Below are 26,029 nucleotides of genomic sequence, written 5' to 3' on the forward strand. Positions count from 1 at the left end.
TTGAAAACTGATATTAGTACTCCTGACTTTCAAAATAGACTTGTGACTTTATTTTAATATCATTAACTCTTTCAACGGCAAACATTTTCTGAAAAGGCAACTCCGAGAGTGCCTGCTGATTTCGAGCATTTTCACTCATTTTTCAGAATAAGCTTATGACTATATTTTAATATTAACTCTTTAAACGCCAAGCATTTTCTGAAAAGGCAACCCCTAGAGTGCCTGCCGATTTCAAGCATTTTCACTTATTTTTCAAGGCCGACAGAATACTGTGTGCTATGTCTATGAAAATTGGCGCCATATTAAAAATTGGATTCCAATCTTGAATTGGAACAAGCATGATTACGGCTTAGTCTTTAGTAATCACTTTTTGAAAATAGGTCTTTTGAGTGACACCAAGCTATTTTGGACACAAACAGGAGAAAATGAGCTTCAAAAGATGAGTTTTCTGCCCAACGGTGACTACTAATATTATGGGTTTTAGTGGCATCTGAAACATCTCAACAATCATTCCCTTCTATAAAACATGAACAAAAACAGTGAAAATGTATTTTTGATGGCAAAATAACAATTCATATACAGTGGGCCCCCGTGTTATGAGATTAATCCGTTCCGCGGTTGGGCTCGTAAGGCTAATTCACCGTATGGCGTGCAATCCAAACCTATGTTAAATAGCTAATGCGTTTAGAACCCCAGGTAAAAACATAAAAATTAAACATACATATTAAAATTTGGTACCCAATAGGATAGTAAGTGCTGTGTATATACAATATACATGTATACAATCAGAAAACATCATAAATAAAAAATATAGAAAGGATTTATTTACCTTTGAATGGCACTTGTTATGCCCATATTCCGTAGTAAGGGTAGCTTCATATTTCTTGATTATCTCTAGCTTCGTTTCCATATGAATCATCTTCTCACTTCTCTCTTTAACATCACTAGCAATCTTGGGACCCATGGCTAAGCCTGTCATGTTTCAATTAAGCAGTAAAATGCAATATAAATATGGTTTTGTAACCACTCGCAATAGAACAAAGCTTTACCATTCCGCTGTTTTAAAACAAGTGTGGCCGACCTATAACAGACCAGCATCTCCGTCATGTGATGGCAACAGAAAATAAGTGCAATTACCTAAAAACACCTGCAGATGGAGACAAAACAACACAAATACAGCCAAGCCCCCAGGGTCATGACAATTGTTTTTGTCGCAAAACTAGAAAAATACCATAAAGGGGACAAAAAAACTCAGTATTCCACATCGCAAAATGAAAAAAATGTAAGCCAGGGATGCTGTAACACGGGGGTCCACTGTATTTGATAGTATGAAAACAGCAAACTGTTCGTCCAGCCTGCTGTCTGGTTCATTGTATGATGACCTGGCATTTGCACATATTTACTCCCAAGTCCTCACAGTAAAATTAGTTTGAACTTATTCTTAACTTTCATATACTGTTCATAACTTGCTTAAAGGAATAATCATTTTATCTTTCCATTTTTAGCAGTAAAAATGTAATATTTTGTCTTCTTTAACTGACTAAAACTAACTAAATGTTTTTTTATGCACACTGAATACCTTAACAAATACAATTACTACCGGCAGGCAAATGAAAATGACATCACCCGTGTTCAAGGTATTGGTAACAACCAATCACGGCTCATCTGTTGGTCAAGTGACATTCGTAACCTGATGGATCGGATGTTACCTGGGCCTCCAATGATCGGTTGTTACCTGGGCCTCCAGCAAATGATGTGTTCTTCAATTGACAGCAAGTGAAAACAAACGTGTCTTTAAAAGTTTTAATTGCATGTGTCACTTTTGCAAAATCTCAATTTCACTATTTGGCTAATTTTATGATTTTTTAAAATTGCAACTTAATCAAACTCATGCCATTTATTGTCCAGGCCTACTACGAAGAAAGCACCGGACGGTCGGCGCACTTTTCACTGTATTCCCGCATGCTAACTAATGGTGTGACACCTTACCTACAATACAACCACAACATTACATAAAAACGCTTTCGAGGTGTGCCTTGAATCACACATGAAAGACTGTGCTTACTGGCTGGTCTAGTGGTACTTAAAAACAAGTTTCATCTTCATGCTATATTTTCAAGGTGAAAGATTGAGGCTCAGCATTTTTGGAGTGCATATTATAATACCCCAAGGCTTTTTACTCAGTCTAGACGGAAAGTTTAGAAACCAACATTACAATGCTTCTTAATGTTTTTATTAGATCATCACCCAACGTAAGGTTTATTTATGTCACAGTTACTCAAACTCTTTGTATGCTGGCTAAACTTACTCCGCCCCCGAGATGAAAAACAGATCTTACAGCAGTCAAGATGGATCACTTAAGCATACTTGCTTCTTTCTTTGGCAAGGAAAACCTTGCATCTCCCACACAGGGTAACCGAATGCTATCACCAGGATGTTTTTTTTTCTAAACTTCACAATATTGTATCTTGGCTAAGCACCCTGGGGGTTGAGCTGATTGGTTCAGTGATTGACACCCGGCGTACACACGAGACGCAGTCCCAGCAGTACTCCACATAGCTAGACCGCATCCGAATGCCCTCAAGCCATCGCTCAAGTTCTCCAGCAGGGCCGGCCATCGCCACATGACTAAATATCTCTCCTGGCTGGCGGCCTGCTGTCCTGCTACTGAGCAGATGCATCCCAAGCAGGGTTCTAGTCTTATTTTAAGGATAATTAGGTACACAGTATGCCTTCGCATCACCTCATCAAAACGCACCGCACCCTTCTAATCTGACTTTCTAATGTTTGCAAGAAAGAGGACTAATGGAAGTGTCCAACAAAAAGAGGCTTAGGACCAATTCTAATTTGGCTGTTTGCATTAAGATAAGGGTGTTGCAAGCCTTATCAACGTGTGTTAAATAAGCCTGCTGGCGAGTAGTTATCGTGATTAGCCTGTGTGTTAACGAGGGAATCTACAATCGTAGTACAACAGCGATAAGGGGCGCGTTTTTGGCATTCCTAGCTCTATCCAAACACACCGAACGCCATCACAGATGTTGTTTTCCACTGATTCGCACGAGATGGTTCTTTACCTCCTCAGGCAAGAGTAATTGGAAGTGTGGACTCCTTAAACCCATGGCACACTCGTCATTTTTGGTGTCAGGCCCTCTTAAATCAGCACAGTCCCTGAGAAGTCACCGGTATTTATGGATGCCAGTGATGTACGGCAGCGCTCGCAAGCAAAGATCAAGCCAGGCCTTTTTTTTGATGGGCGATTTGGCAAGTACGCTCTCGCTCAAACTTCCACATACAGCGATTACGGCTATACTTTGGTATGGCTTTTTACCTGCATTATATGGCGGAATGGAGTCGAGCTCTGCTGGCGCCAGATAACATGTTGCTGAAGTGTTGAGTTTTGTACTAACTTATTGCTTTACTTTTATTGCCAATGAAACTTTTGCTGCCTCTATTACAGAATGTGCTGGTGTTTGTGTTGTGTGGAATGACAATTAGAAATTCTTAAATTCTTGAATCCTTGAAAACTCAACTTTAAATCTCTCAAGTGGAAACTCAAAGTGAAGGATTCACAAAGATAGATATGAGTCCACTAAAATGACAGTAATAAGGAGGAAATGTGATCCCACGCATGCATGTAGTACACACAATGAGATGATAGTAGTAAAAAAGAACGTTCTGAATGAACTTTACTGATATAACTGTTTTTTCACTAGTTTGAAATAATTTGTGGCTTTTAATATATTATGTGACTAGTGCATTTGTTTTTCTACAGATTTTGTGTGTGAATGTTTGATAGTTGAAGAAAAAGCACCTCAATGCTAACTTTCTATTAACATGTCTATTGGACTTTACATTGAAATTTAGTGCTAGTGATCTTTTTAAAATGAAATTTCTTGTCTTTCAAAGTATAGTACATTTTAATTCTTTTTGTTGTGTGTTTAGTTTTACACCAAACTCCAACAGGTTTGCTATTAAACCCCTTAAACTTTCTTTATCATAAGAGCTTGTGCATGTTTTTCCAAAATCCAATTAGCATTTATTTATAGGGAAAACTGGAGAGTGTAATTTTGAAGTGATGGTCTCACAGGATATATTTTGTGGCATGATTACAGTTAAAGATATTCGTAGTTTTAATCATTTTTGGCGGCTGTTAATACTATAACTGTCAACTGAACAGCTTTCTATGAGGGAAATGAGTTAGAATTTTACAAGATTAAGAGTGGTCAAAACTCTATAACCCCCCCCAAATAATATCAGCCCCTGCACTCAGCTGCAACTGATACCCATCTCAACATTCAGAACCAAAACAGGAGCAGTTTTAAAGATGTTACTTGGAAATTATTCATGTGATACCACCACGATTTAGACCTTGACAAAAAGCAGAAAATGGAGGATGGCATTTTTGCTGGTAAAAAATAATATTTTATATACAGTGTTAAGAAGAGAAATGTTGTTACGAGTATATTTTTTCACCATCTTTGCCTATTTCAAAAATATTTATATTATATAAAACATATGTATTAGTAGGAGGTATAACTTTTAGCCTATGCCACAGGTTGCTTAAAAATAGATGATGGGCCAGAAATTGCCCCCAGGCCGTAGTTTATACGGGACTAGTATATAGTAAGGGATTACCGTAAACTGTTTTTGTATTTAAAGCCTCCGCGCAAAGGATCAAACTGATAGTGATTCGGGAACGAGATACCTAGTAAAACTTTTAATTGAGGGCGTTGCGCCAAACAAACCGTTATCGTAATCTCTTTGACCTGCGTACGTGGTCGGGATGTTTGATTGGTTGGTTTCACTTCTGCCACCGTCAGCTTATTACCGTAGGGGCATTCTCAGTCTGGTGTGATTGAAAAAGGGTTCCCGAAGAGCTGACAGCGAGGGAGTGGGGCGGAGGTTTGAACAGATGAGGAACTGTAAGTCTGTTGCAGTCGGCAAAAGAGGAAAATGGAATCGGTGTTTGCCAGCGTCTGTGAGACAATCGTTTCTCCTCTGGAGACTCACGCTGAGGCCATTAGTGCCACACAGCTTCCGTTGCCTGCTGAGTGCAAATTATACTCTACTTATATTCCCTGTGCTTGGATTTTCGATAAAATGTTGAAAAAGTATTGGGAAAAACATTGGCAGAGGCACTGGTGTCAAATTGACAAACACTTTCTGTTTCACCCTGTGAAATATTTGCAGCCCGTTATCGGCGCAGCCAGTTTTCTCCGCCACTCTGAGAATACTGTTCAAATGTGTGTCTGAAAACTGTATCGTTATTAAAGATTTCAGCAACAGATAGATTTAGACTATTTGTATCTGACTGTTGGCAGTGTAAACAGAAGTCATCACTTGAGTTCAGCTTTGCTAGCTTTTTGTGGGCGTAAATAGAATTTTTGGCCCTGAAACAACAGTCAAGTCAAGTGAAGTGCTGGCAAAAGAGAGATTCATTGCGGGGGTGGGCGCTCTGTAAATATGCCTCAAATATTTCAACCCAAATGGATTGCACTTGAAAACATTGACAAAAGTAAGTTATGAAATTGGTCCCGACAGTCACTCGGGCAAACACAAAAAGCTTCTTAACGTATTGGGTTAAAACTAAAAGACTCATCATAGATTTCATTCCTTTTAACCCTGCTCCCGTATGTTAAATGCTTTCATGAAAATAACCCACAAATGTCACATGTTTGATCCATTTCCAAGGACCACCCACTTCTGGGTCTTTCTGTAACTTTTCCAGTCTCGATGTATCTCTATATGTAGCCCTGTTATTGCATTTAATGTGTAGACATGCAAACAGTTAGCCTTTCAAGAGAGATCCACTAACATTAACTCACCAGACAAGGATGCGGCCACCAATTGGAAACCTCGTAATAGCATTTACCAAGTAAACATGCTAATGGTTAGCCATTTAACAGCTAGCTGCTAATCTTAGCTCTCCCCCGCCAACTTTATGCTCAAATTATGGTTGGTCGTATAGAGACACTTCCATGAATGCAAATTTCCACTGCTGATTGGCACCAGTTGGGTGTGAAGTATGGATTAAACCATTTCTTGCCCCTGTGTTCATCAAAGTTGCCCATTCCGTGTCTACATCAATAGCCCACTTAAATGCTTTCATCTCTCTTTTACTCAAGAGTGCAGTGCTTTTGTCCTTCCCGTTTTAATTGGCGAGACATGGAGCCAGCGGGCTTCAAAAAGATCCCGCCCTGTAGTTCGTAAACAAGCAAGGGAAAATTTCTTTGCAACGAACGCGGCTAGTGGCTCAATCAGCAATCTGTGCGGGGATGATGTATTGCTCTGTGGGAGGAACCTTGGACGCTCCTTTTGCCACGCTTCAGCCCATTACCTGAGTCAGCTCGCGCTCCCTCGCCATAAACTGCCACTTTTAATTTCCCTATCATTTGCCCACTTGGCTGCGGTGTCTGCGCCATTCCTTCCTCTCCACGGAGGACTTTTGTGTGTTCACTGTGGAGCAAAGCCAATTCTCTCTCCTCACTGTTTCGGAAGCCACATGTTGATTCCAAATCCTTGCTTTGAGACACCAATCATACCGCCGGCCTCCCCGCTCGAGGCATTCTCCCCGTAATAGGGCACTTCCATTTCATTAGACAGCACAATAGCTCTGGTGCGCTGCATTTAATATTTTCACTGTAATGACTTTTGATGCTTAGGTTTTAAAAGAAGCGCCAGTTGGCCTGATTGAGTTGGGCAAGACAGCAGACTGCCTCTGATCCGACCTCAATTGCATTTAGTCCCTCCGTGCCGATATTCTTCGAAACTGTCAATGTTATTTTGGCAATTTTCTTAGGTTCATTTTGTTATTTTGCAGACTTTAGTGGCGGTCCTCAACTTCAAGTACTCCGGAGGAGCTGGCAAAGTGGAGGGCTACTACAGAGAGCTGTCTGTCGGAGTCCATGTTGATGTCGAACCGTCTTTGTTCTTCACCAGAGTTAGCACCCTCCCTGCTACCAGGTAACATACTGCTTCAAGAATTGCTGTGTCAATAGTTGCTCACTTACAAAGAAAACCCTGCAAAGTTATTCAATAAAGTGCACACAGTGACAATCAGGCCAAATTTGAGCATTTTCTCACCCTTGTGGTCAAGTCTGCAAAAGTCTTGGATGCCTCTATAAAAATAGGCTGACTGATTGTGGTTTGCAGTGTTTTTTGTTTGTTTTTATTGTTTTTTTTCTATGCATTTTCCTGAAGTGTAGTTTTAAAACAAGTCATTGACAATAAGAAGACTTATTGGTGGAATTATTTTGTCAACACAAGCTTTCCAAACAAAACAATATTTTATCATTCAAAAGTAACAATTTGCACATATTGGTATTTTCTCAGTCAGCTTAATTATATGATGTTTTATGATATATTGATGTTTTATGACCTGAAATGACCTTCCAGTTCACAGCTTTGCATTATCAAGCATTCAATAAATCTTACATTTTTCCCAATGGAAAAAAAAAACCCTCAACCATCTCTCACCACAAATAAAGTTTGCAATGACATTCTTATTGCCTAAAAGCTAACGGACTGGTGACTTCTAGTCTTTCTTTTATTTTATGACATTCAAGATAATCTATAGTATTGCGCTGCCCCTCACAAGTCAGTTTTATTACTACAACTAAGGCTGAACGAGTCCTTGAGTACTTTGAGGACCTCAGTTCAAAATAATGCTCAAGGCATTTTCTAGCCATAAATAACTTCTAGGCGTCGGACTAAAAACGTCAAGCTCATCATAGCAATAATCGTTAGTGCTCTGCATGACAGTAAAACAGGCTGGAGATACAGTGAATGCCAACTTCAAAATAACTTTACCAAATAATATTTGGTCAAAATGCCTTTGTGTGGTTTTATTTTGAAAACATTCCTGGCAGCATGTTGCGTTGTTTTTGTTTAACACCTTGATTAATATTTTGACTGCAATTGTTGTCCCGACTCATAATACAAATACACTGATGCTGTATGACGTTAAGTTGCTAATTCAGGGTGCTAACAAACTACTTTAAATATGCCGACATTGACATCTGTCACCAGTTGCCTGCGTTAATCATTGACTAGGACTTCATCATAGCTGCACCAAGCCTGAATTAGCCGTTAACCAACAGCGCTTGAGTGCTACTTATAGGCTGCCATGGTAGCTGTAAATGACTGCGCACTTTGATGCTCACAGCCTGAAACAGTTGTCGTTCCTACTGATCACCTTTTAATTAACCATATTGACTCATATGCTCTTTCGGTCGGCAAATTAGTTTCATGGACTTAAATTTATGGAGCGCGATCGGCACAATTTAAATTTAAGGACAAAAATGTTAAAAGTTTATAAAAGTTGGCTTTTCATGTTTAAGTGGAAAGGCAGTATTTGGGCTTTCGTGCCAAGCGTTATTGAAAAAGGAAACCTCTAGAGGACCAGTATTTTTAGCCTTTTCATTCACTTTTCAAGGCCAACAGAATATGAGCTATGTCTATAAAAGTTAGCTTTGCAGACTTTTCTATGAAAGATTGACTTCCATTCCTTACTATGAATTGCAAGTAGACAATAGTTGTGTGAAAACACTGCCATACAATGGTCACAGTTATCGCTACAGTGCCCAATGGGGTTTATTAGGTAGACATTAGTCGAGGGTGACAGCTCCTCTCTATCAAAAAAGTATTTGACCAGACTTTTATAAATGTATTATTGTTATTACTATTTTAAAAGACGAGAATTCTGGTCCATGGCACTAAATGATAATTACTTTACATCAAGCGAAAAAACACACACATGTGTGAAACTTGAGTCTTTATGACATTTTCCCGGTTATGAGACCAAAAAAACTGTCATGACCCTAGGGGCTTGGCTGTGTTTGTTTTGTTTTTCCTCCATCTGCTGGCGTTTTTAGGTAGTTGGACATATTTACTACTGCCGTCTAACTGCTTCCATTCAACGCGTGACTACAATGCTGGTCTGCTATTTGTTGGCGTCTCCTCACGGAGATGCTGGTCTGCTATTTGTCGGCCTCACTTGTTTCATAATGGCGGAACGGTAAAGCTTTGTTCAACTGTGAGTGGTTACAAAATCGTATGTATAGTGCATTTTACTGCTTAATTCAAAGTTTAAAGAGTTAGAAATGGGTCCCAAGATTGCTAGTGATGTTAAAGAGAGAAGTAAGACGATGATTTATATGGAATCAATGCTGGAGATAACCCTTATTATAGAATATGGGCATCACAAGCGGCAAGGTAAATAAATCCTTTCTATATTTTTTATTTATGATATTTTCTGATCGTATGCATGTATATTATAAATACATAACACTTACTATACTATTTTGGTACCAATTTTTAATATATATGTCCAATTTTTATGTTTTTACCTGGGGTTCTAAACGCATTATCTATTTAAAATAGATTTGGATTGCCCATCATACGATGAATTTACCTTACGACCCCGACCGAGGAACGGATTAATCTTGTTACATGGGGTTCCACTGTATGTGTGTGCGTATACTGTATGTGTGTGGGTATAGACATACATGTATATATATATATATAATATATATATATATATATATATATGGATGTATAAAACATATTCTTTATCCAAGTTTTTGATTTAAATTTTCCGAAGGATCTTTAGTAGCTGCAGCTTGAACTACAACAGCAGAAAGGACACTAGATGTCAAAGATCCATTCTTATTGCCCTGGCTGGCTGAATATGTTTACTCATTCACTGCCATCAACAGCGATTTGAATCAAAAACAGTTTTAACCGGATAAGGGAAAGAATAAATGCAATAGTTATCAGCCTTGGTCATAAGAGTGGTGCTGCATAGAACATATGAAATTTTATAACTTGACTTCCTCCTTTAAAAGTGGTTTGTGGTACTTTTTCCTTCTATATGGCAGGGATTGGCCACTAGTAGTGGATTTTTGAAGTGGTCATTTTGCAGATGGGTCAGAAAGCGACAGACCTGAATTGAAATTAAATTGGCTCTTATCTCTTGTTCACTCAATCTGTCTCATACACCATATTAGATTCCGTGTCACTCTTCTCAAATGCTTACGCATTCCTATGCGTCTGCCTTGACTTCTCAGCTCCTCCATTCCATTGCCTGAGAAACCGGGGCGGGGTGCGGGGCGGGCGATGGTGGCGGCATAATGGTCGCTTGAGAGGAACCATTAGCTGTAATAATACCCACAGCGTACGCCATCCATCTTGGGGTCAGCGCTGATAGATATGCCGCTCATACGGCTGTACTGTCACCCTCTTAACGTCGAGCTATCTCGTTCAGTGTTATCTGCCTAATCTGATGCCTTCAAGCTCAAAATATTTGAAATGTGTCAAAATGAAGAGTTTTAATACATGTAAGGCTTCCTGCAGATGGAAGGTTCATTTGCATAATCCAATATTGCTGTGCCACATTGGTAAAATGACAAATAAAGGAAATGGTTTTGTAAGGTGGAAGAATTTTGAGGAACATTAATTGTTACCTTGTTGCTTTTTTCTCTAATTCAATTCCACTTTTTCAATTCAGTCTTTCAAGGTTAAAAACATATGCAGAATTCAGCAACAGATGTATGTTTGAACAAGGATGATCCCAAAGATATTTCTTTTTTCAATTGCATTTACTTACATTTTGGTTGTTAATGTGCACCTTGCACAAAACTAACAAATCCCTATTTAGAAGGATTTTTTTCCCCTAAAAGTTCGGGAAAAATACAATTTGGCCAGTTACGAATATGTTACAGTAACTTTGAACATATTACCTTATTTGTGCAACTCAGTGAAGGGAAGCGTGTTTTTTTCTTTTCTTTTCTTTCCCCAGACCAATTCCAATTCCAGTACAAATATTCAACCTTGCGTAGTTACTGATACTAAGTATCGATACCACTCATATTTATGATCCCTAAAATTTCACACAATGGCAGATGGTGACAGATGATAATTCATACATATACTGTATCACAGTTTCATACCAGCTACTGTCAAGAGAAACATATTCATTGTCACAATTTTTTGCCTTAAGTATTGGCGGCTGGTATCGATATGCTTCGTCAGTACCTGATATTTTGCAATGAGTCACAATGACACACACTTTGATATGTGTAACACCTGTAGAAATATAGTAGAAAAAAATGAATCAAGAGCTAGTTATAGATACAACATTGTATAATAAAACCTAACTTTATTTTTTACTAGTGAGTTATAAATGTATTCAAAATTAGTAGTAAACTCATAAACAAGGTTGAGTATGGTATTGCATATTGAAAAGTTCAAAAAGTCATGCAGATGGTACAATCTTCTTAGAAATATGAATGGCCATGTGGTATTACAAAGTTGAGTGTTGTAGACGGAGAGGAATAATATTTCACGGTGTGATAATATTCGACATAATGATGAACATGTAAATATTGCAGTGACATTGGAGACTAGTCACCCTTCTGCTATTGAACCTCAAGGACAAAAGTCACTAACATTTTGCGTATCCCATCTGTGACTTTGCGCCAGCATTGCACTTTCTTTTATCTTTTATCTTTTTCCTCATGTATTCCGGCCTTTTTTTTTTTTTTTTTTGCTAGGATTTTAGCCCCCCCCACCCTCACCTTTCCTTTCAGTCTGTCACCACTTTCATCTTACTGTCTACTCCATCACGTTACTTTTTCCCTTTTTTGTCCGCCCAGTCCTCAGTTACTTTTGAACTTTACTTTTGACTTTCATCTCTGATATAACCACCCTAGTTTCTTCATTGTAAAAGGACAGAATATCTAAAATGGCTCCTGAAGGCAGTATTGGGCTGTTGCCTTTACTTTGTAGGTTTTTAGTATTTTGACTAATATGCTTATCTTACTGTACAATGTTTCTCCATGATCATTCTCATCGATTTTGTCACCCCAAACTACTCAGAATTGGTTGTGATCCCTTTGCATACTCTGCACTTTCACACATCTTATTTTATGCCTACGCCATCTCTTTCCTCCTACATTTCTCTCTTTGTCTCACCTACTTTTCTCACGTCAACATTTAGTCGGCATCTTTTTGTTCACAGGGACTATTTTATAATCCACAAAAAAAAAAAAAAAAACAAACATAAATTCCATTTAGCAGCTTCAGTATCATTAAAACAGCATTTTTCTCCAACGCCGCTGCAGGCCCTCTTTTTGACCTTTCCCCATGCTGGGAGTGACACCATTTTGTTATTTTCCTCCGACTTGCTCTTCGGGTGCTTTGGCCATATAAAAGGTGTCAGATCTGTTCACCGGAGTGGCAGTGAAACAGTGTGTGTGAAATACGCAGTGATCCATACTTGAAGGTGGGCATGTTTATTAAAAAAAAAAAAAAAAAAAAAGTCACTTGCTATGTTCTGTGCCCTGGGAATAAAATGCCTTTATCCGATATGGGGAGGAAAAACACACACTCTCGGGATTTGATGGCAGTTGATGTCGTTCTCAGCAGTAACATTTGTTGTTGTTGTCGCCAACAGCTGATGGATGTACTGTATTTTTTTCTTTTATAGTAGCTGCACTGATTATTTCAAGTTCATTTCACCTTGCCATGGACATTGATTCAGGCATTTTTATTTACCTATTACAAACAATGTTCTATAGCAGGGGTGCCCGAACATTTTTATCCCAATATCTACTGGGGGGCAATGTCAAGCCACTATTATCACTGTATCATAATAAAAGCCAACTGTTATGAACAAACGACCAAAAAAAAAAAACAATCAAGCAGCGAATGCCATTTTATTTTTGTTTTAAATTGAAGTTGTTCTTTTTTAAATTGAAGTTTTTTTTTTTTCATGATTGATGTTCTTTTTTTTGCTTTTTCCTACTGAGATTTTATTTATTTATTTTTGTGTGTGATGTCATGTGGGTGACCAAAAAAAGCTAGCTTGGCAGTCGGCCGGTTGACCAGGGGTGACACATTGGTCACCTGTTCTATTGTTTTTAATCAAAACACAAGTTTAATCATTACTAACTGAAAAAAAAAACACACACACACACACACAAAATTAAGCAAGAATAATTTAATACAACAGCGTTGTAATGAGAATTTTATTCATCACAGAATTTTTAGGGAACAATGTTTAGCAAAGCCATGACGTTTTATGGTACTGTGCATAAGTAGCCTGTAGAAATATTTACTGTACACGTTTAGCCAAAATCAAAACAACACAAGTTAAATAAAAATGCAAGTGAAGCATAAATACTGAATTTCTCGGAGCAATGTGACAAAAGCTTGTTTATCTTTCATTTTGTTTTGTGGTCTCGCACACATATTTCAAGTACCCTCTATTGTTTTTCTTGCTATTTTGAGTTGAGGACTGTAAGCATTAAAAATTGTACTTTAAATTTGAGCTACAAGTAGAAGGTTTTTTTTCGTACTGTTTTGTCATTTGCACTCAAAACATTGGTTTTTACTGGTTTGTTTTTCTCGTTTTCATTCTGCTTTTTTGTTTGTTTTTCTACAAATCTAAGCAAAACAAACATAATCTTAACATTCGAGATGAATTTTTTGTTGGTTTATCATTTTGCTGGCTAATGTAATGCATCATGCCCTGTTTTGTCCATGTTGCGCAGGCACTCACACACACAATACACTTTGAAACACATATTCCATAAGTTTTTAAATGTTTCCTTGATTTAGGTCAGAGTTGGCTCAGTAAGTAAAATGCCTAGAAACGTTAAGTGGTGTTGCATACGTTTCCTACTGCAGCAACATCAGCATTTCCAGACTCCAGTGGTGGCCCAGAATCATTGATCAATCTCATAGGTTTTGTCTTTTGTGATCCACCTACCACCCACCCCACAGCGTGCCCACAATTCTTTTTTGTGATTTATGATCTGACCTAAGCATTCTGTATTTACAGCATCTGTTGTGCTTGAAAGTTAGCTTTGAAGACTTTTCTCAGTATTCTTTTCGTCATAATACCGGCTATACATTGTTAAACTCCGACTTCATTTGTTCGCAGAAAACTGTGAAATAGACAGTGGCATTCATTAACTTTCTTCTACTTCTTTTCATCCTCTGACTCACTTGCTACATTACCTGAAATAATCACAAGTAAAGGTCGTTTTCTACAACCATGGCTGTGTGCTTGAAATATAGTTTTAGTTTTATTGGTGCATTGTATACCACCTTTATTTTATTCCATTCTATACAGTAAAGACAGTGTCTGTCTGTCTGTCATATATATATATATATATATATATATATATATATATATATATATATATATATATATATATATATATATATATATATATAAAAAAATATAAATGTGCTTTTATTCATATTCATCTCATTCCATTGCTTCCTGGCAAAGAAGTGGAATTTCAACGTTTTACGACTATAAAAATAGAAGACCCTATTGGCAGTTTTGAATCATTTATCCCCGTCAAATCTGTGTGCCCTCTGTTGTAGCTCAGACGAATGCTTAATAAGGTTATGCCGCGTGAGGGGTTTACAAGTAGAGCCACCACTCCAGCCTTTTACTTTATGCTATTTTAGGTTTGCGCTATTGTTCTTTTGGAAATAACCTAACATCCAGAAATCCACATTGTCTGGTGTTTATATCCACATCTTGATCTGGGCTGGACAGTGCAAGAGCAATGAGTCTGTGTTTCTTATCGGGTGGCTCTGATTGATTGCCCCAGCTTACTGCCCTGGCCTATAAATCAGTAGCTCGCCCCACTCTGCCTGTTAATCACGTCTACCAACAGAGACAACAAGACAATTAAAGAAACATAGGTAGGCTTAGAAAATATGCTCTTTTAATTGCTGCTGCAGTTTATTAGCGACTTGGGCGAAGGCACTGTAATCCTCCATTAACCCGGGGATTGAAGAGACAGGAAGTGGGCTGGGAATGAGCTTTGTTGGTGCCTGCAGGTAGAAGGGGTGTATATATATATATATATATATATATATATGTATATATATGTATATATGTACATATATATATGTACATATATATATATATATATATATATATATATATATATATATATATATATATATATATATATATATATATATATATATATATATATATAAAACATCTAATAATTCAGGTCCCTTCTTGTCTTGTGTCATGACAAAGGAAAAGTCTTATCATCTTCTGTTTTGAGATAGAATTCCCTTTAATCAGTCATTCCAGGAGCAGAAATATCCACTTAGTGTAAAAGCCAGTATCGTCTCCTTCTGCTTGATCTCAATCACAAATTTGGCCCCTCTTCTGATCTCTAATTGGAAAGTAGGCCTGGCTGTGATTTGAAGACCGCCCTGCTCCAACCAGGCCTCCCACTCCACGCTCCCACTTTTTTGATGTTCTGACAAGGATCGACAAACTCCACCTTGGCTTCATAATACGTTTCAGCCATACATGTGAATGTTTTTTATGTTTTTTGTTCTTTTTTTTTGCCAGTAGAGATACCTGTATCACTTTTAACAACAGTTACCATTAGATCACCTAGACTACTACACCTAGGAATTTGAGCGTTATGTACATCGTTGTGTGACTGACTTAAGATTCATGTCTAATTGGGATTCTTTCTTTGCTGCAGCACCCGTCAGTGTCATCTCCTGCTAGACATCTTCAACCCAACAGAACACGAGCTCACCGTCAGTGCCAAGAATAACCAGGACCTGGTTCTCCATGCCAGTGAATGCCAAAGGTAAAAAGATTTCACAAAAATAGCAATTATTACATGTAGGGCTGCAGCTAACAGTTATTTTTTTTTATTGATTAATCTGTTGAGTATTTTGTTGATTTATCTGATTTTTGAAAGGTTACAATTTCAATCTCATTATTAAAAAACTTTTTTCAAATTAAAGAAACATACTAGAGCTGTCAGTAAATCGATTAATCACTAACAAATTCACAATCCAATCAAAGAACTAATCTAATAATCAGCATTGTTTGGAGTTGTTGGTTAACGTAAAATGATTAAAACCCTTGAATTACACTGCTTAAGATTGCTGTCAAAAATACATCAAAAAGAGAACGGGGATGGTTGACGCTAATAGCTTATGACACTAAATTGCTCATTGCTCATTTTTAGTAATGGTAAAAATAAGCCTATAAGTCTATTTGGGACCAACTGATTCGAAAATGGGTTACTTTGGATTTGAATGGTTAAACATGCATAAGGGCGATTATACTCCATAGAATTCACTTTCTCAACAATAGTTCTTCTGATTTCTGTAGCTCTTCGTGTAAGGTTTTAGATTATATTTTGTGTTTGATCAAAATAAAACCTTTAATTTTACTTTGGGGAAACGGTCAATTTAAAAAATGTCAGCAATTTTACCATCAATCCCTCTTTTGTAATATTGTTTTATATTTTAGCTTTTTATTTTTTAACACTACAAACTAAACGATGATTGCTGAGAAAAGGCTAAATGGGGAAAATTTGTTTTTGCCATTATCAACAATGTGATTAAACAATGGAATAATCGACAGAATAATAGATTCCAAAAATACTTGAAACTGAAAGCCATAAAATGCACGCACATATTTTATATTTTGGTTTCTGGTTTGTTTGGCAATATCTTTGTTTTCCAAATATTTTAGCTTATTATACGATAGTAATTAGTCTGCTTTCTCATATAACTAAAGAAGAAATCTGAGATAATTTAAAATTAAAGTTAAAGTTAAAGTTAAAATTCTGATTGATCAAAACTATTGATCAATTTCAAACCAAAAAGCTCATCTACCCTGTGCCGTTTCGATTTGGGTTTTTTCTGATTTTTTTTGTGGGTCTCATCTTGATAGACATGCCTGCCAAATAGCCAATTAATGCTAAGTGAAACTGCCTTCAGGGGCTGATTTATTTATTTATTTTTTTTAAGATTCCATATGATCAAACCTGCAAAATTTGGGGACTATGGAAAATTGCCTGCACATAAGTAAAAATAATGATAATTTTCAAAATCTTTTTGTGCTCATTCACCTGGAAAAACCTAACCGTTTCAGTAAATGATTTCGGTGTGTCACGCACCCCTTTCAGTCTTTTTGTTACATGGCAGAGTGGCAAATTACAATTACTGTCAGTATTTTTTTTCCGGTTTGTCCTGCGAATGGACAGGCACAGGGACAGTGACTCATAAGCCTCTTCCCATAGGGCAGGAATGTTATTGTGTAAAGGGAATTACTTGGCTATGAAAGAAATGGACTGTCAACCTTCTATCAAGGAATAGGAGTAAAAATGCACTGATAGAATCGTTGCAAATGTGGTAATTATTCCTGTGAGTGGTTGTTTTCAGAACTGAAAGAAAAATAGCAATCAGCTCTGCTTAAAAGGAAGTCAATGAGTTGTATAAATTCTATTAGGTCATCTGTTACCAGTGAATAATCTATAATCTAACTACATGTAGCCTGGGTCATTTGTCATTGATAAAAGCTGGTAGTACCGCATTTTAAAGTCCGATAAAAAGCTTTTCATAGCAATCTCAAAAATTGACAGTGCGCCTTACAATCTGATGCACCTTGTGGGTGCACTGAGTCCCCGATTCTGTAAAAAAACGACTGTTGGACTATATCATTTTGACGGAGATGTAAGTGAAGGGAGACTCACAATACGTATGCTAGCAGTAATAAACCAATCAGAACATCACGTATATGTACAGTACACACACTGGGAGCGCTAAACCATTCAGGGAACATTTTGTGCATTCTCTTTTATTTACGACCGTATGTTTGAGCATGCACCTATTAATGTTCTACGCACTACGTATGTATGGGTAATCTGTTGCGACCGCTGCTGCTCCCTCGACTGTTGTTGCATATATTTGCAGCCATTCAGACAAACAGTAATATATTGTAAAACATAAAAATAAAACCAAGTATTAATAAAAGCTTATAAAAGAATATTTTGTCCATTGATTAACTCTTTAAAGTGTATGCCATAATTGCGAGCGCGCAAAAAAAACATTTTGAGCGCAGAAAATAAAACTGAGCGAGCAAAAACAGATTTTGAGCGCAGGAAAAATACTATTGAGCGCGTAATAAGAGTTTGAGCGGGCGCAGATGGATTTTGAACACAGAAAAAGAAGTTGCTGGCTCAAAATTCCTTTTTGTTCACTCACGATAGCCCTCTCTCGCTCAACATCTCGCTCTCGCTCGCGATACTCCTCCCTCCCCCGCTTAACATCGCGTTTGCTCAACTTTGAGCTCTCACTCGCTCAAGTAGTCGTCTGCGTGCGTATCCAATGAGATTGCTTATTGTGTTCCCCCGGAATGAGCAAACGAGTGTGTCACATCGACTTGTGCGGGAGGAGGTGGGCTTATTTTATTAAAGTACATAAAAAAAAACAAGGTAGTTCTGAAATGATACAATACAGTAATAATAATATTAAAAGTAATTCTCCTGCCCAAGTCCATGTTGACGCACTGTCGTTTGCCTTTTCCGGGTGAACACAGGGCAAACGAGAGTGCGTCAACGGATTGACGTACAAGCAATCTCATGTAAATATGGGCGCTTTGTCTATGTAAATATGGGCGCTATCATATAAAAGATTGATTTCCATTCCTTACTTTGAATTGCATTTATGTTGTAAGTGTGGAAACACTGCCATCTAAAGGTCACATTTACCACTACAGTGCTCAATTGGCTTATATGTATTAGGTAAGCATTAGTCAAGGATGTCCGCTACCCTCCATTTAAAAAAAAAAACAAAAAAAAAACTTTTATTAGTGTTCTTGCTATTTTAAAAGATGAGAATTCTTATCTTGGCACTGAAAGAGTTGAGCAGTAGCTGCAACTCATATTTTTTAACAGAAGCAAGCAACTCTTATGACAAGTGCTTCCAACTAGAGTCTTGCAAACATGAGTTCATTTTAAAAAGATGAGTTTAGGTCTAGCATTGGATATAGGATTTTGCATACAGAGTGAAACATGGCCAGAGGCTCACGGCTCTCCCATCTGGTGAGCCACGCGTCGCTTCATGCCTCCTCACGCGTCCCTCCCGCCGTACGTCGAACCGCCGTGTCATTTGATATTTTGCTTTCTGCCTGGTGATGAATTAGATGTCAGGCACAAGATGTTTTCTGCAGTCTTTGAATCCTGGATGTGCAAAGGTAGGCTTTTGAGAGCGACAGGCCGGAAAAATGATTCTGTCAATCACCCATGTGCTTAATTGTGTGAATAGCGAGGGCAAAACATTCGCATCCATGTTTAAAAAAAACACACAACAAAACAAACAAAAACAAAAAAAAACGAGAGTATGTCCTTCTCAGCTCCAAAACTTGCTATAGTGATGGCCCAAGGTTGCACAGACTTGTGTGGTACTGTTCCTTCATGACTTTAACGACATGCCTGAGAGAGTTTTGCGTGGGTGAATTTGCACCGAGTCTTGACCTCAACCCAATGGAATACCTTTGGATAGAGTGGAGCAGAGAGTGACAGCCAGCCCTTCTGATCCAATATCAGTCTCACCTCGGGGATGCATTAGTGGGAGAAGTAAAAATAAATCTTTGCTGCGGGCCAAGCGAACGCTTGAATTCAGATTTTTTTTTTGTTTTTTAATTTACAGACTTTTTTTCTTTAATGCCCTTCAAAGGTTGTCAATTAATTGTGGCTTTTTCAGCCAACCCGGTCTCTATACCCTTAAAAATAATGCGGCTCTGATGTATAATTTATATAAGTTATATATCACCATTCACCACTAGATAGCAAACATGGACTTGTTGCTCAGTACTGCTATGTGAAGAGACCTGACATCGTACCTGAAATTTATTTTGAATGAGTAGATTTTTGTGAAAAAAAATGGACAAAATGGCTTCCTGCACTCATTGTTGATTCGCTTTTAAAGTTGTGGACCGTTTTTCATTAAAAACGAATGAATTAAATTTGTATGAAGTTCAAAAACTTGCAAATAAATGTGTTCTTAACAACCAACAGTATGTTTTAAATATAATCGTAGGTCTAGTTATCATTAAGATATTTTACATGGGGGGTGGCACTCCTCCAGAGGTTGCCATGTCTGTTATAGCTACCACAGCCGGAGGAGGAGCGTGTACTGCTGCATTAACCGTTAATGCATGAAAAAAATTACACATACTCCCTTTAAACAATTTTCTGCTGTCCTTGAATGGTCATTTTTACTTGTATGTATGAAAGCACTTTCAATTGCGAAAAAAAAAAATCACTATATAGTTTTTTTTAAAGCTGGATCTTAATATATGCTGTATAGAATAGAATAGAATAGAATAGAATAGAATAGAATAGAATAGAATATACGCTGAGCATATTTAATCTTATGTTGCTGGTGCCTGGGCAAATCTGTGAGTCACATTTGGTGAATTTTGTGTGGGTGACATATTTCCAAATTATTGACACACACAAAAAAAAGTGCTTGGTGTCTTTCCCAACGCAATGCTCATGGTTGAACAAACTTGCCTTTTTAGATAAATGAGTCTTTATGCTAGGAATTGTCATTTGGCGCATTGTTTTTATTTTATTGTATTGTGATGATCCACAGTCAATATTTATGATCCACAGTCAATAATTTCTCAGAATTCAGTTTACAAGAAAATATAATTTTTTATTGTCATCTTTATCTTGCCAACACAAATGGAAGTGAAGTGGAAAATTACATTCCGGGGACATTTTATGTTGTGTTCGAGATGAATGTAAAGTTATAAAAACACTTTATATAATGCCAAATGTGTGATTTTGTGCAGTAAATACAATTTTGTAAGTGCTTTTGAAAGCAACTTTTCAACATGGGGTGTCCATGGTGTGACCAAGTGCTGCTTTCATGTCCCCCTGCATCATTGCCTGCAATGTTGTTATCACTTCTTTATCTCCGTGATAGACTCCTGTCATTTCGTGAGGTTGCGGGGGGTGGAGGTTAGACGTCAGAATGCATTTTGGCACTGTGACGTTTGTTGTCCCCCAAGTCCGAATCTATGTCACACAATGAGGCACAAACTGTAATAGAAAACATGAAATAGGAAAACCTCTGATTTGTTCCATTCCCTTGAGGTAATGAAACAATTTGAGCCATGTTTTTTTTTTTCCTGCCTCTCAATATCTAACAAAAGTGTTTGTACTTCCTTTACATTTTTGTGAATGTTTTCTTCAACACTGAAAATAGCACGTTGCTGCATTGTGAAGTTGACAGCGTGAGTGTAAATTTAACAAACAGCCAGCGATGTCGAAATTAATTGAATGTAGCCTAGAATTTGGTTCAACAATTACTTGATTTATCAACAATTTAAGGATTATCAAATTTATTTATACATATTTTTGATAATCACTTAATTGTTTTAATTTATTATTTAATGGTCCAAACGCTCACAATTTAAATATCTCGATAGCATACAGGTCATTCCAGAATTGGATGACATTCTGGTTTAAAAATTCTTGAAAAGTAAACTTGTAATTTTCTGCTACATATTTATCAATAATATGCAATCTATCACATGCTTGATTATTTCATCTTATGGATCAATGCTACAATAAAAAATCATTGTCTTATATGCGTAACAGAGTTTCTTGAGGTAGAGAAATTCAAGTAAGGCTAACTATTTCATCAAAATATGAAAAATACAAGAGAGGACATACTGTGCTTTTGTTTGATGATGTCAAGTCCAGTCAAGTCTTCTTCTACTATGCAGTGGTAACAGGGTTGCATGCATATTGTTGGACAGACATTCCATGGATAATTATTATAATTTGAAATGCTGTGTTTATTAAAATAAATGATCTCAAAGTGGCAAGAGACAGCAATGAAACAATACCAAAAAAAAAAAAAAAACTATTTAAATTCCATTTGAACTGTTTCATTTGAGATTCAATTTGATTCTTGCAGGGTGTGGAACAAGAACAAATGTCATTTTATAGGGTACGCCAAACTTTTAAAACAATTTTAAAGCATTTGTTTCTCTCTTTTTTTTAAGATTTTTTTCTCAGAACGAGTAAACTTTTGCATATGGATTATTTAAAATTGGATGTGTGGTGTGTAAAATGCCCCCAATTCTGAAATGACCCATATCTCCATCACTTATTCCAATTTCCCATGGAAGCAGTTTTCTTTGTTTTTATTCTTAAAACAAGACATTTCTGGACCAGTTTTCTCATGTTAAGGCTGTGCTTCTTGATTACATATTGCCAAGCCCCCGCCCCAGAAAAAAGACCCCCCCACCAACACTCGACGCGTTGACTATAAATAAGATTATTACCTAAAAAAAAGCTGCAACGTTCAACAAATGTAAATTATTTTTACAGCATTTCTACAAGGTTACAGCTTGGTCTAAAACTGAAAAAAAAGTGCATCACAGTACCTGAAACTTAAAAATCTTATTTTTTTTGCAGTTACACTTCACTTGACTAAAACAACACACCTAGGGGGGCCCGCCCCAAAAACCGGGAACTAAATTGTTAAATTTATGTTTGTACCTTTTCTGTACTTCATCTTTTAGTAGGCCAGGCCACTCTGTGCTAACTCCAACACCTTTCTCCTTTTTATGCCACTCCTCTTTCGCTTTTAGCGCAGACTGCACAGTGCACACACGGTTGGCCATGCTTTGACGCATGGGCATTTCAAACAAAGCTTGTTTCCATGGTGACCACCTTCAGCCTTTGTGGTTGCGAGGCACATCATGTATTTGCAGTCAGTTATCCCGTCCATCTTCACCAAGTACCAGTCGGACATCAATACTATCGTCCGTCCCCCCTCTCCCGCAAGGATATTTGCTTTGCCCGTCTCTTTAGCTCACACTCATTTAAATTTATGAAATGCTCATTATATGCGCAATATGTGGTGTCCTGTCCAAAAAAAAGTACGTGTGCATGCAGAGGACGGCCATGAAAAGCTTTTGCAAATGATGAGAGCCGACAGTCGTGATGCACGTCTCCCAGGGATTCACAATTCCCAACTTTGTCATATTTCTTTGGCGGAGATTTCTCTTTTTCCCCTCAGCAAATGTTGTGGAGATAATGTCTTCCCGCGAGGTATGCGTTCCCCCCATCGGCGTTGCTGAGATGAGCTTTGCTCTTGTTGCTGTAGTCTTTTTTTTTTTTTTCCTCAGTGCTTGCTGTAGTCTTTTTTTTTTTCTTCGTGCAGTACAGCGAGCCCAGATACATTCTGGAGTAGACTCAATTGTGATAGGCGAAAAGCATGCTAGCTTCATTAACTTTCAGTGAAACTGACTTGTAAAACTGTGTAAATTATGTTGAATAAACGTCCACTAATGTCATATGAAAAATTATCAATTCATAGATCACCTAAGGGGAAATACATGGTTTCTGCATGTGATTAAAAGTTTATTTTTATTCAGTAGAAATTAAAGCCTTAAATGGCATTAAAAATGCTTTATGATATGATGTTTAACGGATTCAAATTTTTAATATAAGTGATTGGAAAACAGTGTAATATGTTTTATTTTGGTTGTATAAACATTTGTTGCTTCATGTTCCAAATAATTTGCTCTTAATTTGAAAAGAAAATTGTATTGATTTTGTCACCTCACAAAAAACAAAAAACAAAAACTGCTGGGGTGTCTGATATTGATATCAGTCTGATATCCCCCCCCCATATGAATAAATAAAAACAGTATCAGATTATATCCGTCTACATCTAAGATCTCTGATATTAGCATATTTTACAATTTTCCATTTCAGACATTGCTCCTGAAGTAAACTCAAATTGTTATTTTGCACTTCATAGAGTAAAATTATTTTGTAAAGACTTCTTTTTTAAGGGTTATTCCTCTGGGTCCTTCAAATGTTTTTATTCAAATGCAGTACATTCTCATGATTGAGGTTGATTACATAACACAAATGTTTGGAGTGAATGTGACATATTTTCTCAAGCCTACTGTTGTGGACTGTTGATGCTTGTTTGAATAGTTTCACTCAATCAAGTCATTTCTAATCTTTATTACTAAAAATTAAATATGACCATTTATCACTGCTAATATTGGACAGTACTGTAGGCTGCGATATCGGTATTGCATTGGAGGTGAAAAGGTCGTATCTGAACAGGCTTAATCAAGGAATTAAATCATGAAACCACATTTGAATTAGGCAAACATATTTGCCCACTTTTGTTTTAAATAAAAGTCGGAAATACCTATGGTTCATTTGTAACAGGTGAAATGTGTGATTAATTTGCAATTAGTTCAACTTGAAATTATCTCAAAATTTTCATTTCCTCCTGAGACCTCATTTGTACCCACTTGAGTGGACATTTATCTTTAGTCTGTATCTTTTGAGTCGTTGGAGCTACACTAATAAGTCCTAGTGCTCTCACTAGAGGACATTCTTGGCTTTCTGAACATTTCATACGTTTGGATGGGATGGAGTTAACTTTACTGTCTTGTTGTGACTAAATGGACGCAACACATATGTACAGTATAAGTGTTTGTGTATGCATTAGGACCTCAATGTGGGCATTAAATTTGTTTTAAGGTGCATTAAAAAGCATTGAATAGATTTGCTAATACATGCAGAACCTTTACATTTGCATAGATGTTATAATGGTTATAAACACTAAAATAAGTGCTAATCGCAACATACTCGTCACAGGCATATAATAGGTGCTCTGCCATATAGCAGAAACAATGATCCGTGATATAGCAGCAGTACACTGTAGTCCTAGAATCATCTGTAGAACCCATCTGTCACATATTACCGACACTAGTCATTTGGCGCTACGTGTCGTGCGGCTGCCAATTCCTTCCTTTCTCCATTCAAGTTAAATATTCATGAAGTCAAATACACAGTGGGAAAATATCCAATCACCTGTGATCTGATCTGCCTTACGGCAAGGCCGTCATCCCCGATCAATAGTCGCAGATCAGATGTGTATATATTGGTCAGTGTTTTTTCTCCCCAATGAAATTTAAAAAAAAAAAAGCCTACTCAAAATCAGCTGTGGTTCTTCAATATCGCCTCCATTGACCTCTTGTCAAGCTACTCACTTGTGCGTGATGCCACCCACCTCCAGAGGGGGAAAAAAAAAAACTCTAGCTTTTAACAGTACAAACAGAAATAGCTCACTCTTGTCAACCCTCGTAATAGTCTGCCGCCCCTCACTTTTAATGACAGCCCGCGCATTAGAAGATTGTCTGCACAGTAACATCCTTGGACGCGCCGATGCGTTCCATAATTGGCTGTGAGGATTTGTTTTGGATGCAGCTCAGCATATTGAGTGAGGCGGGGACGCAGGAAGGGAGGGCCGCCGCAAACAAAGGGTTACACCGAGTCAGCCGCAGTCTAAAAATAGACGCTCGCTCTCGCCTGCCTCTGCATAGGCCTCCGTGGATCTCCGCCCTTAAGCTCTTGCACGTGAGCTAAAAATAGGCTTCCCAAATGAAAACGTGCATACGCACACTCTGCACGCTCGTTGCTTCTTCCCCTGCGGCATTATAGCGCATCGGATTATACAGAAAAGGTTGTCTGGAAATATTGCTTGGAAATCATTAGTGGTACACATTGGGCTCTGTCAGAATTCAGTTCTTGCTGTTCAGAAGCAGGAGTACAGTCGACTGTAGTTAAAATGTAAAGTGGTTAAGACCTCCCGCTGAAAAAAAGATATAGAAGGTTAGAAGTCATGCGTGAAAAAAAATGTCGATATCGGATCCTAACCTTTGGCAGCCTTGGTACTGAATCAGGTTGAATAATGTGACTTCAATCTAAAATATAAAGTCGGAAAGCTGCACAAAGTCTGAAATGATTCCTTGGGTACTTAATGTAAAACCACTTGCAGCAACAATTACACATTTTCTGTGTGAAACAGGCTGTGGGAAGGTCAACTTAAAAATAAACCTTATTTTACCAACACAATGCCTGGGTATGCTTTTTATAAAATTGTCTCTAGCAGCATAGCGTAACAGCTTGACTAGTCTTTCTCCTGCAACTTTTTCACCCAACTTTTGATATAAATAACACAACGCTGTGGTAAAATCACATTCAATCGTCAATTCAGGATGCTAACAAACAACTTAATTGTTTTGACATTGACATACTGCAACAGCATGAATTAGCTGCTAGCTATCAGTCCTCACATTCTCCTTATAGGCTGGCGTGATTTTTATGATTGTGATTGC

General features: G+C 37.5%; 1 protein-coding gene across 3 annotated transcripts in view; it reads left to right on the forward strand.

The window, feature by feature from the left end:
• Positions 1 to 26,029, forward strand: part of trappc9 (trafficking protein particle complex subunit 9) — a 170,710-nt gene that overhangs the window by 77,676 nt on the left and 67,005 nt on the right. For all 3 annotated transcript variants that reach the window (XM_088405406.1, XM_088405408.1, XM_088405407.1), the window contains 2 exons: positions 6,821 to 6,963; positions 15,537 to 15,647. In XM_088405406.1, the coding sequence (XP_088261532.1) occupies positions 6,821 to 6,963; positions 15,537 to 15,647 (254 nt within the window). The remainder of the gene's footprint in view (positions 1 to 6,820; positions 6,964 to 15,536; positions 15,648 to 26,029) is intronic.

The sequence above is a fragment of the Hippichthys cyanospilos genome, chromosome 21, assembly GCF_059441005.1.
Source record: "Hippichthys cyanospilos isolate Australia breed blue-spotted pipefish chromosome 21, RoL_Hcya_1.0, whole genome shotgun sequence".
Taxonomy (NCBI): domain Eukaryota; kingdom Metazoa; phylum Chordata; class Actinopteri; order Syngnathiformes; family Syngnathidae; genus Hippichthys; species Hippichthys cyanospilos.